The sequence below is a fragment of the Monocercomonoides exilis genome (genome assembly GCF_001643675.1).
Source record: "Monocercomonoides exilis strain PA203 chromosome Unknown scaffold58-502437, whole genome shotgun sequence".
Classification (NCBI taxonomy): domain Eukaryota; phylum Preaxostyla; order Oxymonadida; family Polymastigidae; genus Monocercomonoides; species Monocercomonoides exilis.
The window spans coordinates 463,212-480,145 of record NW_027150603.1 but is presented as its reverse complement, the minus strand read 5'-3'; the positions used below and the strand labels follow the sequence as shown (position 1 = coordinate 480,145).

General features: G+C 37.6%; 8 protein-coding genes across 8 annotated transcripts; 3 read left to right on the top strand and 5 right to left on the bottom strand.

Annotated features, from left to right (window-relative positions):
* Positions 1-189: 189 nt before the first annotated feature.
* On the top strand, positions 190-697 carry MONOS_13511 (uncharacterized protein; the record flags this gene model as incomplete). The annotated part of the gene is made up of 5 exons (XM_067866223.1): positions 190-194; positions 223-292; positions 337-426; positions 473-583; positions 668-697. The coding sequence occupies 5 exons, from the start codon at positions 190-192 to the stop codon at positions 695-697; spliced, it is 306 nt and encodes a 101-aa protein (XP_067719930.1).
* Positions 698-1,976: 1,279 nt separating this feature from the next.
* MONOS_18270 (uncharacterized protein) lies at positions 1,977-2,365 on the top strand (the record flags this gene model as incomplete). The annotated part of the gene is made up of 3 exons (XM_067871274.1): positions 1,977-2,101; positions 2,205-2,239; positions 2,319-2,365. 3 exons carry the CDS (start codon positions 1,977-1,979, stop codon positions 2,363-2,365), a joined length of 207 nt encoding a protein of 68 aa, XP_067719929.1.
* A 2,347-nt stretch (positions 2,366-4,712) lies between these two features.
* MONOS_13512 (uncharacterized protein) lies at positions 4,713-5,141 on the bottom strand (the record flags this gene model as incomplete). The annotated part of the gene is made up of 1 exon (XM_067866224.1): positions 4,713-5,141. The coding sequence occupies one exon, from the start codon at positions 5,139-5,141 to the stop codon at positions 4,713-4,715; it is 429 nt and encodes a 142-aa protein (XP_067719928.1).
* Positions 5,142-5,171: 30 nt separating this feature from the next.
* MONOS_13513 (uncharacterized protein) lies at positions 5,172-5,774 on the bottom strand (the record flags this gene model as incomplete). The annotated part of the gene is made up of 1 exon (XM_067866225.1): positions 5,172-5,774. The coding sequence occupies one exon, from the start codon at positions 5,772-5,774 to the stop codon at positions 5,172-5,174; it is 603 nt and encodes a 200-aa protein (XP_067719927.1).
* A 709-nt stretch (positions 5,775-6,483) lies between these two features.
* MONOS_13514 (uncharacterized protein) lies at positions 6,484-7,065 on the bottom strand (the record flags this gene model as incomplete). The annotated part of the gene is made up of 2 exons (XM_067866226.1): positions 6,484-6,868; positions 7,010-7,065. 2 exons carry the CDS (start codon positions 7,063-7,065, stop codon positions 6,484-6,486), a joined length of 441 nt encoding a protein of 146 aa, XP_067719926.1.
* An 862-nt stretch (positions 7,066-7,927) lies between these two features.
* On the bottom strand, positions 7,928-8,659 carry MONOS_13515 (putative Uncharacterized transposase-like protein; the record flags this gene model as incomplete). Its single annotated transcript, XM_067866227.1, has 1 exon — positions 7,928-8,659. One exon carries the CDS (start codon positions 8,657-8,659, stop codon positions 7,928-7,930), a length of 732 nt encoding a protein of 243 aa, XP_067719925.1.
* A 2,283-nt stretch (positions 8,660-10,942) lies between these two features.
* MONOS_14848 (putative Serine threonine protein kinase-related domain containing protein) lies at positions 10,943-15,707 on the top strand (the record flags this gene model as incomplete). Its single annotated transcript, XM_067867684.1, has 4 exons — positions 10,943-11,091; positions 11,152-11,324; positions 11,399-12,454; positions 12,795-15,707. 4 exons carry the CDS (start codon positions 10,943-10,945, stop codon positions 15,473-15,475), a joined length of 4,059 nt encoding a protein of 1,352 aa, XP_067719924.1. The 3' UTR covers positions 15,476-15,707.
* A 4-nt stretch (positions 15,708-15,711) lies between these two features.
* On the bottom strand, positions 15,712-16,922 carry MONOS_14849 (ribulose-phosphate 3-epimerase). Its single transcript, XM_067867685.1, has 4 exons — positions 16,915-16,922; positions 16,457-16,748; positions 16,292-16,390; positions 15,712-16,211 (listed from the first exon to the last, which is right to left on the bottom strand). Exons 2-4 carry the CDS (start codon positions 16,743-16,745, stop codon positions 15,871-15,873), a joined length of 729 nt encoding a protein of 242 aa, XP_067719923.1. The 5' UTR covers positions 16,746-16,748; positions 16,915-16,922; the 3' UTR covers positions 15,712-15,870.
* Positions 16,923-16,934: the final 12 nt, after the last annotated feature.

Genomic DNA, 16,934 nt, shown 5'->3' with positions numbered 1-16,934 from the left:
AATAAATATTTTCCTTTTATATTTTTCGACATTTATTTATGATCCGATGAATAATAGAGAATTATTAATAAATTTTTGTTGATGTTCTGATATTTCAGCTGTTACTCACCGTCCAGCGATATCTGCCTCTGAGATGGAACAACATATGATTTAGAGCAAATGATTTTATTACCTGTATTTTCATGAGAAATGGCGTTTGTGAAATAAATGAATGTTGTGAAGATTGATGAAAATAGATGAACAGAAGAGGTGTGAGCGATGGAAGTTTTGTGATTCTGCACCACATATTAATGTGTGTCTTTTGGTGGATTATTTGTGATATTTTTATTTGAAGAGATTTTCGATGTTTTAAAAGAAATGATTGTTTTTGCCAAGATTGGCCGAAATGGACACTTTTCGCAAAAGGGATGGGCTGCATGGAACAAGGTTATATGAGCTTTTGGATTGGGTTTTTGATGTGCTTTTCTCACAGATAGAGATGGAATTTCAGTTCAAGAGAAAAAGGATAAAAACTGGAATGAGTGAAAATGGACAGTTTTTGTTGATGCAAAGTGGTTGCAGGAAGGGATGCAATAAGCGATTGGTATGCGACAAACTCTGTTTTATTCGAGTATTTTAATGAAAATACTTTTTTTTTTTTTTTGCTTTTTATTTTTTCATATGATAGGAATATGAAAGTCATGATAGAAATGGCTGACGCATTCTATTTGCTGGGAGAATTTGTTTTGGAGAAAGGAAGAAGGGAAAATGAGGAGGCAGAATCAGATTGAAGGCTGCTTTTTGAATGAAAAGGGATTGAAAAGAAAAATAACAAACAACAATGATGATTGTGAAAGCAAAGAATGGAAGAAGATGCCATAGAAACAATTCTTTCGAACGTTTTTTGTTTTTCATTCGCCAGCATTGTTTTGGAAAAGGAAATGGGTTTATGTTCACTCATTGACATATTCTCAGAAGCGACAAAGATATGAAGGAAAGAAAAAGGATTTCTTCTTCTTCTTCATCAAACGCACATCAAACATCATCCTTCTCCATGCACTATTTTCATCATCATCATATGCTGTATCAGAAAAGCACCAAATGGAATGTTTATCTTGAGATCAATAGAAAATTCTAGCCATTCCTTTTGTGATTGAGCTGCTGAGAAGAGGAAAGAGGAAATAGAAAGAAACAACATTTTTCATCGTGTTGCTTCTCATTGGCAGTTGCACATCAATTCCTTGAGGCCACAGCCATTTGCGATTGCTTTCTTCTTTCATCTGCGCTGCTGTTCTTGTTTTGGTGTGCGTACCAATAAATCTTCAATCGCACACTCTACAATCATCTTCATCATCATCATCCTCATTTACTTTAATATCGTTATTATCAACATTATCGTTTCATTATCATCAACTTCTTCTTCTTTCTCTTCTTTTCAGAGGTCGGCAAAGCCAATGCAATCGAAAAGTGTTTCTCTTCCCTCGTTCTTCTGCAAAACATCAGAAAACACAGAGGTCATCAGATTTCACAGAAAGTGTGATGAATGAAAGGAGGAAGTGCAGCAAATGAGAATGAGTCGGATGAAGAGTAGAAGAAAGACAGCCACAATTCTGATGGGATGGCAGAGAACACTCGAAAAATGTTTGAGATTTTCTTCTTCTTCCTCTTCTTCCTCTTCTTCCTCTTCTTCCTCTTCTTCGTCTTTTGTGGGATTTTTCTTCAAACAATTCAGATATTCTGTGTGTTTCGGTCAGTTTTGGAGGCATTTTCAATGCTTTACTCTTTTTCTTCTCTGATGAGTGTCAAAGACAAAGGAAGAGGCAAAGGCAAAGGAAGAGGCAAGTGAGTGGAAGGGGAAAGAAAGCAGAAGAGAATAAAAAAAGGGGAAAGAGAGAGTGGGAAAGAGGGAAGGCAGATGGACATCGCATTGAAGACACCCACCGGTTGTGCAAGAAGAAGAAGCAGAAGAAGAGCAAAAAGAAGAGAATAGGAAGAGAATGGGAAGAAAGAGGCAGAAAGAAGAGCATTGGCACAAGCAGCAGTGCAAACGTCTTGTTAGCTGTTGGCGAAAGGGTTGTGCTGTTTGGTATGCAACACAAAGCTCAGCAGCCGAATTGGCATAGTTTTGGAAATCATCTGCATCTCTCTCTCTCTCTCTCTCTCTCTCTCTCTCTCTCTCTCTTTTTTTTTTTTTTTTTTTTTTTTTTTTGTTATATTTTTGGCAGCAGCTCAGGCTATCTTCTTCATTCGTTTGACCTCTGTTTGTCTGTTGCTTCAAGAAATTTCAGCATTTTTCAGTTTTATTTGGTTTTTTCAATTTTCTGTTTATCGTTTTCCAGCTTCTGCTCTGGAGGATAAAGAGGAAAATTTGCAAATGGGAGTGTGAGACCTGCTGAAACAAAAACAATGAAAATCCATGAACTTAAATGTGGGTGCAATGAATATTTTTTAACACAAAAATAATATCAAAAAATTGGCAGAAAAAAATCAAACGATGAGTGTTTTAGTGGTTTGCTCAAAAGTTGATGTTTTGCCGTTAAATAACAAAATTTTAAACCTTTAAATTTGTAGGCATATTGTAAATATTGCAGAAATTAAATTTTGGTAATTAATTCATAAAAATACAACAAAGCTAACAAAAGTTGTTTATGAAATCGTTTTTTGTTAACCTGAGTGACGTGAAGAAGATTTTGCCTTCATGTCCATCACTAAAGTTTTTTCACTTCAGACTTTTTTAATCTCTAATTCGTATGTTTCAAGGTGTCCAATGCGAAAATTTTCTTTGAAAAATATTCATTCACTAATATTATTAATAAAATTTTGACACATTTTCAAATTTTAACTTTTTTTGATGTTCCATAACAATTTTAAAAAAATTATCAAAAATCAAAGATCAGCAATTGGGCTTTACAATTGTTTGGAAAAAATATGATTTGTTTGTTATTTTTTGCTAAGTTGCCTAACACATATATTCAGAATATATTGCACTTCAATATGAAAAAGAAATGGATATTGACATGTTTGCTTAAATTTTTATTATTGTTGTTTTCGAAAAAGAAATAATACCATTTGCATAAGTCATGAAACGCAATATTTCTATTTAAGTTTGAGATAGAAACTTAAAGAATTGGAATGATTTCTTTTTCTTCTTTTTGTTCTATATTTTCAACTATTTAAGAAATAGAGCAACGTATTTCAAACAAGCAGTATTCCTTGGATAAACAAATTTTTGTGGACACATAAGGCGCTGAAGAAGGATTTTATGTTTTAAATAGAGAAGAAGGTTTGCTATTTATTTATTTTTCTTTATACGAATATCTGGTTGTTGACAGCTTTTGCACTGATTTCAGAGAATCAGATCGAAATGAATGAAAATGAATAAAAAGCTTTATTTCTCGTTATTCAGTCTGACTATCAAGTTCGGACAGCGATTTCATATGGAAAGTGCCCAGGATGAAGGGATTGGGATGGGAATTGGAGATGATATTTTCATACGAGAAAAAGGATATTTTTCAATGAGAAAGATGGAATTGAAGGAAATGCATAAATTTCTCATTTTTCAGAAGAACAATAAATTGATGCATTTAATAGAAAAATGACTTCTGGAAAGGACGATTAGCGAATCAGATGAAGAAATATTTGGAAATGGAAGGAATAATGAATTTTTATTGGAGGGAAATGAGCTTTGTCAATGGAATAAAATATAGAAAATTGCCTTTAAAAATGTTTAGAAGGTTTGTTGAATATTTTTTGAAGTGATTATTATTTTGTTTTTTGAATGCTGAAAGGATGAGGGATTATATCGCTTTGAAGAAGAAGAAAAGTGGGGAAGGAAAAATACAGACAGACAGATGGAATGCGAGATATTATGAAGATGTCTTGCATCAGCTTAGGTGAAGAATTATTTTTGAGGAAAGATGATTTTTTTTGTGAAAGAAGGGGAAGTGAAAAAGGAATAGATGGAATGAAAAAGAGATTGATGCGTGCTTTGTATTTTTTTGTTGGAAAAAGTTGAAGAGATTGAGCTGAAAGTGAAAAGGATTCAGAAATTATTATTTGCCAGAAGAAAAAGAGACAGAAGAAAAGAATTTCAATGAATTTCTCCGTTGATGTAAATTGACACTCATTTTCACAATTTTCAACAATTAATCATCTCGTTCTATTCATTTATCATCATTACCATCTTCTTCTTCTTCTTCAAACACATCAACAACATTTCACACACTTCTTCTTCTTCTTCATTCATGTCATTTGATTGGATTTCTTTCCATTTGATATCTGCATCAGAGATTAAGAGAGAAATGAAAAAGAAACAGAGAAATTATGCCGCAGAAGGAAATTTTCATAAATCAAAATGAGAAAAAGATGAATATTTATCAGTCTTTCTTATTTTCCATTTTTTAAAGTTAAAGAAAACAAAGTTCTTGATCCAATAAAATATTTTGAAAGGAAATGTGGTCAAAAGGATTGAAGAAATTTTTGTGATGATAAATATTTAGTGGAAAAGGAGAAAAGAAGGATAAGAAGAGAATAACGAACCAGAAATGCATGCAACAGCGGAACAAGATGGGGATAAAGAAGTGATAACTGAAGATGACAGTGAAGCAGAAATAGAAGAAAGAGATGCATTTCTGTTTGCACTGAGCGGCAACTGAAACAGAAATATCGACAAAAGGGAAGAAGCCCCACGCATTCCGAAAATCTGATAGCCGAGCTGCTTTTTAATGATTCTCTCAAAAATATCTTTTTGTATGGCTCCCTGAAACCGTCATCCCATTCTCTGTCTTCCTTTCTTTCACCAGAATCCTCCTCATCCCTCGTTCCAAATCATCTCCATACAAATCCGGCAATCTATCCAACTCGCAAAGCCTCTCCTTCTTCAACGATATCCTCCCTTCATGTGCTTTTCCTCCTTCATTTGAGTCTTGCATCCCCAAAGGAGGCAAACGAACTGCGCTTCCTTGCTTGTTCATTGCTCCAGTTGGAATAAGCCCTTGAATTCCCAGAATCCCTTGTGATTGCATAGAGAACTGTTGTACTATTCCCTGCTGAGAATACAATGGAACTGAAACTGAACCAGAACCAGAAGAAGAGCCAGAAGACGGATTCAACAAGGGAGGAAGAGACACATTCACTCCGCTCACTTCTTCTTCATCAGTCATCCTTCTTCCTCCAGCACTGCTACTTCGCGACTATCTCAGCGGACCCAAGTTCCCTTTGTTCTTTCTTGTTGTTCCTTTCATGGCAGACTTGGTTGGACTGAGGTTGTACATCCCAAACGCTTCTCTTTCCTTCTCCTTCTGCAAAATTCTTATCTTCTGCTCCACTTTTGCCTGTGCTGCTATTTCCAGTACCTGCTTCGTGGTCTCATTGAGCTGAATGCAACTGATCAATGCTCGCGATTGCAGTGTAAATGCAGCAGCTGCTGAAAGCGGATCAACAGGCTGCCTAGCCGGCGCCAATAGAAACTGGTTTTCTTCGTTTCTCGCTTTTTCCAGGATAGGGTGGAACTGCTCAAGTCGTGTGGCTGTCTGAATGCCCCGAGATTTCGTCATGCCCTCAATGACACTCACTCTCGATGGCTGTTTGCGGATGCTTGGCTGATGTGGGAAAATTTCCAGAGAGGAGGAAGAGGAAGATTGAGAAGGCATAGGATAAGAAGAAGAAGGAAGCCGTTTGATTTTTCCAAAGTTGAGAGTGCTGTGTGGAGAGTGAGGCGACGGTGGAGTGATCATCAATGCTGCCTGAGTTAAAGTTGGAGGCAACAACAGAAGAGGAAGAAGAAGAAGAATCATTCATAGAAGAAGAACGACATGTTGAAGGGAAACATTGATACGAAAAGAATGAAAAACTTTTGAACTTGCTTCAACATTATTCTCAGCAAAAGAAGAAGAAGAATTCTGATTTTCAATTGAATAATTTCATTTCGAATTCATCGAAGGCGAAAGCTACAGAAATGAATTCATTAGTATAACCGAATGCATCACATAAAGTTACACATCACATACGCATTTCTGTCCTTTTGCAATCTCTCCTCTGATCGGATGAATCGTCACAACCTACGGCAAGATCAGCGGATGGCTCTCTTTCCGTTCAAACATGATGCATTTTTTCTCTCCTTTCTCTTACTCCCTCTTCTGCGGCGCTAGACGCAGTTTCATGCCGGACACACCAGACACACCAGCCTCTTCTCCATGATCCAACTCTCCGCACTCATAAAGCCAATTCTCTCATGTGACATCATTCACAGCTGGCTAAGCGTCGGAGAAATAGGAGCCTGGAATTGTTGTCGTTTTTTCATGTACAAACAGCTCTTCACCTTCCTTCGCGATAAAACCGTCTTCCGCCAGCAGAGCTTGCAGTTCAGTTTCAATGTGTGTGATACCTTCTGTACCATCACTTCCTCTCCCCTCTGATCCTCCTCCACATTCTCATTCATCTCACTCATTGCGCTGTATCTGATTTCCAACATGATCTGAATCCTCATTAAGTTGCTTCTTTGTATCAGTGGATGGAAGCACCAATATATTGCCTTCTTTTTATAGCAGGAACAATCCCTCTCGTGATAGAACACTCAAACAGAGGGAAATAAGTTGCAGACGCATTCAGCCGCTTCACATCAGACAATTCCAGTCTGTTGTCGATGCTCGTCCCACCTTCGTTCCGCAGCACAATCGACTGCATCGGTGCACCCACCTCGCAGATTGGCATCTGCTCCAGAAAGTGCATCGCAGTAGTCTCTTCCCCTCGCCCGATCTCAAACACAACATGTGCATCAGTTGGACTCAGCGTTTGCCACGCGATCTCCAGCACCATTTGCTTCACAGCGGAGCAGCACTTTAATAGAATGACAGGTGCAGCAGATTCTGTTGCAAGTGCATGACAGCCTCTGTAAAGAGCAGGCAATCGTCGCAGTTGAATGTCTCGTCGGCCGGAGTGAGCTCGTGGGCAAAAATATTGTTTAGAAAGTTAAGTGACAGCTTTTCCTGCAGAATCATCTTCTCAGTGATCCAGCAGTGCTCATCCACACAGCTGTAGAGGGAAGGATTCTTGAGATTTCTCCAAAACATGAAACTGTAAGTGCATTTGGCAAGATGCAAAGGGATAAAAAATGTTTTGATCGTGCGGAGCTCTCTTCACAGAGTGGCATAGCTGTGTTGTTTTTTTGGACGGGCCAGGCAGAATTGCTAATGTCAAAATAGTAAAAGAAGGAATGATAAGTTAATCGAATGGTTTTTGGAAGAGGAAGAGAAGAATTAAGGAATGGATCAGGCAATAAATAACTTCTTGAATGAAGGTTAGTGAAGAAATCTTCATTCCACAAGCTGTATCAATCGAATGAAATGATTAAATGCTAACACTCAAACAAGTCAATATTCATTTAATTATAAAGGTTAGAAATGATGATGCTGAGAAAGTGTATTCATATTTTTTTATTTTGTTTATATTTTGCATTGATCATTTGAAACTATCTTTCGTGAAATTTCAATTTCAAAGTCCTTCATTGCTGGAACATAAAACCACAAGTTTGCGATGTTAGACAAAGTGAATGAACGTTTTATATTAAGATAAAAACACATGTCTGTATGATTTTTCATTTTTTAAAAACATATAAAGAGAAATCATTCAAAACTTCAAGATCATTTTATAACGTTGAAAGTGTTGTATTTTTGAATATGATTTATATGCTTTGTTTGTTCAATTAGAATAACTTGAAAAATAGAATGAAATGATATAAATTTTTATAAGACAAATAAAAAACAGAGATTAAAGTCAAATATGAAGTAATGCTGGTATAAGGGTACGATATGGGAGTTTTCAAAACTCCTTAAAACATATTTATTTGTAATTTATATGATCACTAAACATCATAATTCATGTTTATATTCATCGGAAATGTGTGTGGATGAAAAATAAAAAATAAAAAATAAAAATAAAAATAAATCATTTATGGTTCATAATCTGAAGTTTTTTCTTCTTCTGTCTCGAGCCCTGACGATTCTTCCTCAGTTTCTTCATCTCCCAAAATATCTTCAATTTGAGGGATTTCGGTATCTTCATCTTCGACTTCCTCTTCCGCAAGATATTCTGCTGGCTTTTCTACAGCTTTATACTTAACGATAGATGGTGAAATATCTTGAAATTTATATTTCAAAGAAGTTTTTACCAGAAACATAGCTAAATGATCTGCAATCATTGATTTTCTCACTCCATACTGAGGGAATGATTTGCGCAATGCACCCCACAAGCCCTCTATCGTATTGGTGCACGCACCCGGAACTGGATCTACAAATTTTTTGATATGAGAAACAGTTCTATGAGTGTAATCGTATTGGTCCAAAGTGGAGTATGCTTTCCACTCGTCGCTCATAATTGTCGTTCCACTTTGAATTGTTTCCAAAATGATGGGTAGAAGAGTTTCCCTCTTTCTGTTAGGCACAACTTTCACAAAACGAGGACCAGCTCCACCTCCCTCCAACCTCTCAACCCCACCAAATATCCAAATTTGTTCCTTTCTTCTTCCTCTCTTATATTTTCTTCTCCTCCATACAGCCTCGTCAATTTCAACCACTTTTCCTTCTCCTCCTATTGGGTTTTGATGTAAATTCCAAATTTCCATGCATGAAACTCTCACGACACTGCACCAGAATCCAACAGTTTTCCTATCCACTCCCAGCATTTTCGAAATGAACTTTATATTTGCACCTTCCCAATATCACAAAATGATTCTTAAAACCTTCCCCAATCATAATTTATTCCCAAAGAAAACTGTTTCATCATAAACAGATTTCTTTCTATTGCATTTTGAACAGTACCAATATCTGTAAAACTTTTCGCCTTTGAAAACAATCATTTTTCTTCTGCAACGGACGCAAATTTTCGCTTCGTTTTTCAAAACATTCTCGTAAAACCACCTCCACGCTCCGTCTTCGTCTGTGAAAACATTATCCAGCTGATGAGGTTTAATTATCTGAAGATCCGGCATTGCCATTTCAATATAACAATTTTGATCACAACCCATAACAACTTGAAATTGACCTTTTTCGAAAAATATTTGAAAATTATAATCATGGATTTCCGATGATTAAAAACATGAATAATGATGATTTATAATCATATTAATAATAAAAAAATAAGCTTTAATAAGTTTTGAAAACTCCCATATCATACCCATATGCCGTAATGCTTCCAAAGTCTGTAGGCTAATCGAGTTTCTTTTATCTCCAATTATGTTTTTGATTTTCGAAATAATTCTCTCGCAGCTTGCTTCGCTGCATGGAGATAGGATTAGTGACAAACATAAGCCTGAATACAACGATTGGAGATTACCAAACTCAGCAATTACATTGTAAAAGTTTTCTGGATCTTTTTCGATTATTTCTTCCGGCTTCGATTTCATCTGATTTTCAAAGAACAACTTGCAAGCAGTTATAGAATTGTTTCCATAATCTTTAAGCACGCTCCGAGCATTATTCGTAAATGATCTGTCAAGTCGAGGAAACCAGTTTGTGTATAGCAAATTTTGTATTTCTTGCAAAATAGTTTTTTCTTTCTCTTCGTTGAATTCCATACATAAATCTATTTTCTTTGTTGAAAATAACTCCTGAACTTCTTCTTCGTCTACGTCTTGAAACGTCTCTTCTCCAGCTATGCTGCATGCACAATGAAAGGAGTCATTTCTCAATTCAATATCTATAGGGTTACACTTTTACTCTGACCTGTATTTTACCCCCACCCTTTATTTTGTAGAGCTGGCTACGGCTTAATACAAGCTTGATGCCAACAAAAAATAACTAGAAATGTTTATTTTAATAAATTTAACTTATACAGAAAAATTTTTTTAACAATTTTTTTTTAACTTTGAGATCTCGGTATTTTTTAATTTTATTTTTTGATCATTAAATTGATGGTCTTTCCATGAATATAACATTCTGGAAATTTAAAGCCACATCAACATTACACGTCTTATCCTTTTTATTATTTTTAAAACTTTTCACATTTCACACGTTTCTTTTTCACTTGTTTTCTCATTTCATCCACTTTTCGAAAAAATGCAATTTTTGATTGTATAAAAGACAATTTTTTAATTTTATAAGCTGTATCTCATTTGAAACTCTATATATTATTGGACACTCACGTAATTTTTTGCTGAAAAAATGTTACTGGTTGGAAAAATCAAAACTTCCGAAATTGATGTTTTTCATTTTTCCATTTCAAATCAAATTTGCAAAGCTTATTTGTATATCTGCATAATTAACATTCTAACATATATTAAGGATAATCTTAAATTTTTTTACGAAAAATCATCATTCTTAAAAAATTTTCATTTTTTCGAAAAGTGGATGAAATGAGAAAACAAGTGAAAAAGAAACGTGTGAAATGTGAAAAGTTTTAAAAATAATAAAAAGGATAAGACGTGTAATGTTGATGTGGCTTTAAATTTCCAGAATGTTATATTCATGGAAAGACCATCAATTTAATGATCAAAAAATAAAATTAAAAAATACCGAGATCTCAAAGTTAAAAAAAAATTGTTAAAAAAATTTTTCTGTATAAGTTAAATTTATTAAAATAAACATTTCTAGTTATTTTTTGTTGGCATCAAGCTTGTATTAAGCCGTAGCCAGCTCTACAAAATAAAGGGTGGGGGTAAAATACAGGTCAGAGTAAAAGTGTAACACTAGAAACAAAACAATTTTTCCATAAACAAGGATTCTCACTAATTTTCAATTTTAAGTGAACTCAAAGCTAACACGAATATATAGAAACGAGTGGTATTTTTTAATAATACGAAATTAAAAAAGAATGTATTTGAATTTTTTCGAATCAACAAAAAAATTATGTATTGAACAGGTAATTAAAAAGTTAAATTTTCTTCGTCTCTTTTCGAAAATTCGCTGTTCAGGTTGCGCGAATTCGTGTCGTATTTTTTTATAGTCATTTTATTTAAACGAGTTGAACAATGTCTGAACCTGAGGATGAAGAACCTCACGCTTTTCGTAAAGGAGGCTATTGTCCTGTAAGAATTGGAGAGATTTTCAGTAATAGATATGTCGTTGTACGCAAACTTGGTTGGGGTCATTTTTCAACTGTTTGGTTCTGCTTTGATAAGTTTGAACTTCTTTCATTACAATTTAAATATGCATGAGAATAATCTTCAATATTTCAAAGAAAAACGCAATCTTTTGTCGCACTTAAAATTGTTAAGAGTGATCCAACATATTCTGCTGCTGCTCTTGATGAAATTAAACTTTTAAAAACGATTAATGCAGGTGATCAAAAATATCGGCAACCTGTCTGCCATCTGCTGGATTCTTTTACAATTTCTGGACAATTTGGAAGACGTTTGAATAATGTATTGACGAAATTGATAAATTTCTAAATATCTTCTTTTTTTATTTTACGCTTTATTTGAAAGACATTTGTATGGTTTTTGAAGTACTTGGGCCAAATCTTTTAACTCTGATAAAACTCTATAATTATAGAGGAATTCCACTTCCTATTGTAAAGCTTATATCTAGGCAAATTCTTGAAGGGTTAGACTATCTTCATCGAGAATTAAAAATTATTCATACTGATTTGAAGCCTGAAAATGTGTTATTGAATTGGCCGATCATGTTAAAGAAAGAAAAAGAAAAGACGAAAATCCAAAAAAAGAAAGCTTTCATCAAAGAAGAGAGAGTCAGCAATACAAAGAGCAAGAGCAGCGAAGAGAATGCTGCTTTGAATGCTCTTGCTGCAAAAATGGGTATTAAACAGACAATAAAACTAGCCAGCGAGAGCGACGAAAGCGAAGACGAAGATGAAGGCTCCAGCAGCAGCAGAAGCAGCAGCGGCGAATCAGAAGATGAGATCAAAAAGACTATCCGCGAAAACCCTGAAGCATCGCACAAGAAGAACACTGGAAAAAGCCAGACAGAAACGAGCAGTTTTCTGATAGACGCAGAAGACTTCGAGTTTTCTGCCCAGTTTGCTCAAACTGCAAATGGCAACGAAGTCTTCCTCGGAAACGTTGCCCGCCCACAAAGCATCTCCTCAGAAGCCAATTCAAATTCTGATTTCTCTGCACCCTCTTCGTCTTCACAGTCTCCCGAGCCAGCTGCTGCAAAGGCATCTGACTTGCATTCTGTGCCTCTTTCTCATTCACTCCTCAAAAAGCAGGCTCAACCACCTTCATTGAGCAATCAGTGCAGTCAATGCACGCAATGCAGCCAACACAGCGCGGCAGCAGTCATTCCGCGGGGGCTGCGAAAGTACGACGTGAAGATTGCAGACTTTGGGAACGGGTGCTACACGTTCAAGCACTTCACCACGCACATCCAGACACGCGAGTACCGCTCGCCTGAAGCCATCTTCGAGGCTGACTACGATACCAGCTGCGACATCTGGTCGTTTGGGTGCATGGTGTTCGAGCTGCTCACGGGAGACTACCTCTTCAAGCCGGAGGAGTCGAAGAGCCTCAGCCAGGACGAAGGTGTGGGGGAGAGAGAAAGAGATAAAGACAAAGATAAAGAAAGAAAGATAAAGAGAGAAAGAGATAGAACGAAAGAGAAAGAGAATGTGAATGAATGAATGAATGACAATGTATTGAATTTAAATGTGAAGACAAGAAATCAATCATTTGTTCAATATGGAAGACTTTGAAAAGAAATTGTTTGAAAAAAATGCTTGATGAGTATTTTGTTCTTTATTTTTATAAAATCAAAATATCTTTTTATGTAGATGTTCAAAGTTAAAAAAAAAAATTAACCACATTTTTTTTTCTCTCCTTCTCATTTTGAATCCAAACCACAATCTTAACCAAACTGTCTCAGACCATCTCTCTCTGATGATCGAGCTCTTAGGGCCCATCCCGTGGGGCGTGTCTAAGCGCGGGCGCAGAGGACAGCAGCTGATGGACAGGGACGGGCAGTTGAAGCGCCGCCGGAGCAAAAAACCAGCCGGACGCAGCAGCCCCACCCGATTGGCATCTGCAGCTGGAGGGGCAGGAGGAGCGATGGGGAAGAAGCAGCCGATGACAAAGGCACAGAGAGAGGCAGAGGCGGAAGCACAGCGCGAGAGGGAAGAGCTGATGGAGAGTGCAAGACGGGCAGATGGCTACGGTGACGGTGACGGTGATAGAGCAGCAGGAAGCATCACCAACAGAAAAGAGAAGGGAGGACGAGTTGTTAAGAGTGAGAGTGGAAGCAGTGGAGGAAAAAGAGGAGAAAGAGAAAAAGAAGGAGGATGGTGGGCTACGGCGCAGGAGAGCGAGCTGGCGAGGAACAGACTGGTGGCGCTGGACGATGCGGCGCAGCAGAAGGACGAGAGGCGATGGCCGCTGTTCAGTGTGCTGAGGGAGAAGTACGACTTCCTGCCAGACGAGGCAGCCTCTGCTGCAGCATTCATTCTGAGGTGCCTGCGGTATCACCCGGCAGAGCGGGCGACTGCGCAGGAGCTGCTAAGAGACAGCTGGCTGAGGCAAGAGGGCGAGTGGGAGGAGCAGATGGAAGAGGAGATTAAAAGGATGAGGAAGAGAATGAAAGAATGTGGTGGAGAAAAGAACACAGAAGCATCTCATTCTGTGCAGTGCTCACGTGACAGTTGCAGCTCTAATTCAAACAGCTTAGCTGAAGGCGGGTTGTGTTCTGCAGAAGAAAAGAAGCATTTGATTGACAAGACTGATAAACAGAAACAGAACAAGGAGGCAGAAAGCAACACGCAGTTTGTTGAAACATGTCTGGATGCAGCAGATTGCAACGAACAGAATGCAGAAAAGGAGAAGCAAAGCGATTCAACAAACGAATTGAAGAGAGAAGAGACAAAATTTAAAGAAGGAAAAGGAGAAGAAGAAAAGTCAAGCTTGCTTTCTCAATCGCAGATGCAAAAGAAGGCAAACCTTTCAATCGACTATCCTTCACTCACACCGCCAAGACGATCAGCCATTTCCTTCTCAAATGAACAACTTTCTCCATCTGGTTCTTCATTGTGCACGCCTCCTTCTTCTCCTGCCTTCGTTTCTCCAAAAGGCAGGCAATCGCCTTTGTTCTTTTCTTCTCCCTCACCTGTCCTATCATCTCCATCAGCTTCTTCTCCATCTGCATTTGCTTCATCTCCATCTGCGCTTGCTTCTTCTCCTTCCTCCTCCTCTTCCTCTTCCTCTTCCTCTTCTTTTTCTTCCCAATCTGCTTCGAAAGAGCTGTGGAGTTCTCTCACACAACATCTGCAGCGTGTGTGGATTTGGTGTCGTGACAGTGTGGATGGCAGCGATTGGGCTGAAATTGCTCTGTTTGGCCCAACCGATCTGTTTGGCGGGGGCACACGACGGTTGACTGAGTATGAAATGTGCATGTTTGGGAAGAGCCTGTGGCTGAATGTGATTGGAGAAAGAGCGCAGACACTGAAGATAGCAGGGTGGATGAGGGAGGATGGAGAGAAGGCAGAAGGGAAGGAAAATGAGGGAAAGGAGCAAGTGTTGAGTCAAATGAATGGGAAAGAGGAGGAAGAGAAGAAAGGGATTAAGAAAGGGAAGCAGGAAGGGAAGAAGGAGAAAGCACAAAAGAAAGGCAAAGAGGCACAAGCAAATGATGAAAATGAAAGAGAAGAAGAGAAAAATGAATCTGCGTTTGAGATTGCAACTGGGCCAAAACGAGGAAGAAACCAAGAGAAAGGAAGCAGCACTCAAAAGAAAGCACCAAAAGAGAATGCTCCGTTGAGCGACAGAGAGCTCACTTTTCTGTTCCCGCCATTTGCAGAGGAGCCGCCGGAGCTGACAGAAGAAGAGGCGCAGAAAGTGCAGGAGGCAATAAGCAGGCTGAGCAGAGCTATTTCGAGCAGAGAAGAGCAGTGCCGATACGAAAACGAAGAATATGAGAGAGAAAAACAGAGGGAAAAGGAAGCAGAAGACGATGAATGTCCAAAGGGGTTGGTGAAGAGAGACGGGTATTTGGCTGAGAAGACGGATGACGACAGAAGCGTCGCATCGTATGTGAATGAGTCAGATGTGGATGTGTGGGATTTGGGTGAGCTGATGAGCGTATTGAAGGAATCAACAGGGTTACACCATTCATTTGGCAGTTTGGCGCACAAAAAGAATAAAAAGAGCAAAAAGGAACAGAAAGGAAAGAAAGAGGCTGTGGTTGATTCAGGAGACAAAAAGCAAATCAAGCCAAAGAAAGCAAAAATTGGGTCAAAAGCGCAGGTTTCAGAAGGCTCAACCAAAAAGTCTATTGTAAAAAGCATATCTCCAGAAAGAGAGAAAACGAATGATGCTAAAGTACCAATGGTTCAGGTGAAAAAAGCAGAGAATTCTCTGACTGTTACACAACCAGACACCAAACAGAAAGAAGAATTGTCTGCCGTTTCATCAAAACAAGCACGAAAGCGAGCAAAGCGGAAAGAGAAGAAAACGAAGCAGAAGATGGATCAGATGAAAAATCAGGAGATTTCTGATGGAGAGGACGAAAAGGAAGGGCAATCTGATGTTGTTCCAACAGTTCTGGAAACAGATTTGTAGTCATTTCATTATTCACTTCAAATAAGATGTAACAGTTTAGAGGTTCATTTGGAAATTATGATTTTGCGTGGAATTGCAGAAAAGTTCAGATGCCTTTTTTTTCTGTCGACTTTTCATTTATCTTATGAAAAAAAAGAGAAGAAATTATATATTTATTGTTCTTTTCCCCCATTTCAATGAATGATAGACGAACAAATAAGAAATCAAAGCTAAAGTGGGTGAAATAAAAAAATTTATTTTTATTTATCAATTTATTTATTTTATTTTTTCAATTGAGAAAAAGGAAGAGTATAATCAACAACTTAATTACAGCGTTCAAACTCAAAACAAAATATAAATACTTCATCCAGCCACTACAAGCTCCAATTCAACATCTTTTCCAGATAACCTCAAATTCACTTTCCTCTGGCTGTTCTTTTCAACACTTCCTCGTTTGAAATTGGCTGAAGCGCAGCACTTTTCTCGCATGCTTCTCTCAAAGCAGACACAGCAGCTGTTCTGTCTTCGCTCTTAAATATGCTGCTTCCTGCCACAATCACATTCGCCCCTGCTTCTGCTGCTGGCTTGATCGTGTTCTTGTCCAGTCCTCCATCCACTTCGACAAGGAGCGTCGGATACTTCTTCCTCAGCAGCTCCACTTTGGGCATCATATCGCCCATGAATGCCTGGCCGCCAAAACCCGGTTCAACCGTCATCACAAGAACCATGTCAACCATTGTTGGCAAGTCTTCTTTGGCTATTTAAAAAGAAAAGAAAAGAAAAGTGTGCATTATTAATATTATATAACAACATGCAAATAAAAGGCAAAAATCAAACCCCAAAGTGCATCTGCTGGAGTTTTTGGCTTTATTGAAATACCGCACAACATTCCTTCAGCTTTTACCGCTTTGATAATATCTGATGCAGCCATTCCTTCTGGAAAAAAATTAAAAAAAAATATGTTATTAAAAAAACATTTCTAATAGTGTGAAGAATAAAAACCTGGAACAGCTTCAAGGTGAAATGTGAACATGTCTGCCCCAGCATCTTTAAATGGCCTAATAAAATTTTGTGGGTTAATGACCATGAGATGGCAATCAAGAAATGCTTCAGTATGCTTCTTTAAACATTTTATTACAGGGGCTCCTATTGTCAAATTTGGTACAAATTGCCCATCCATAACATCAAGGTGAAGCCAATCAGCACCATGCGTTTTAATAATGGCTTCGGATTCTTCTGCAAGCTTAGCAAAATCGCTGCTAAGCATAGACGGAGAAATAAGGCATTTCATGATCTTTGATAATAAATAAATACAGAATTAATGAAAATCTCAATAAATAATAATCATGCTCATAAAACGAAATTCAAATGAAGCTAAATTATCTAGCTACTTCCATAAAAATAAAAAGTTATATCTCAACAATTTTTATTTCTCCCCAGTTAACTTATTTAACACATACAATTATATAAAAAACTAATA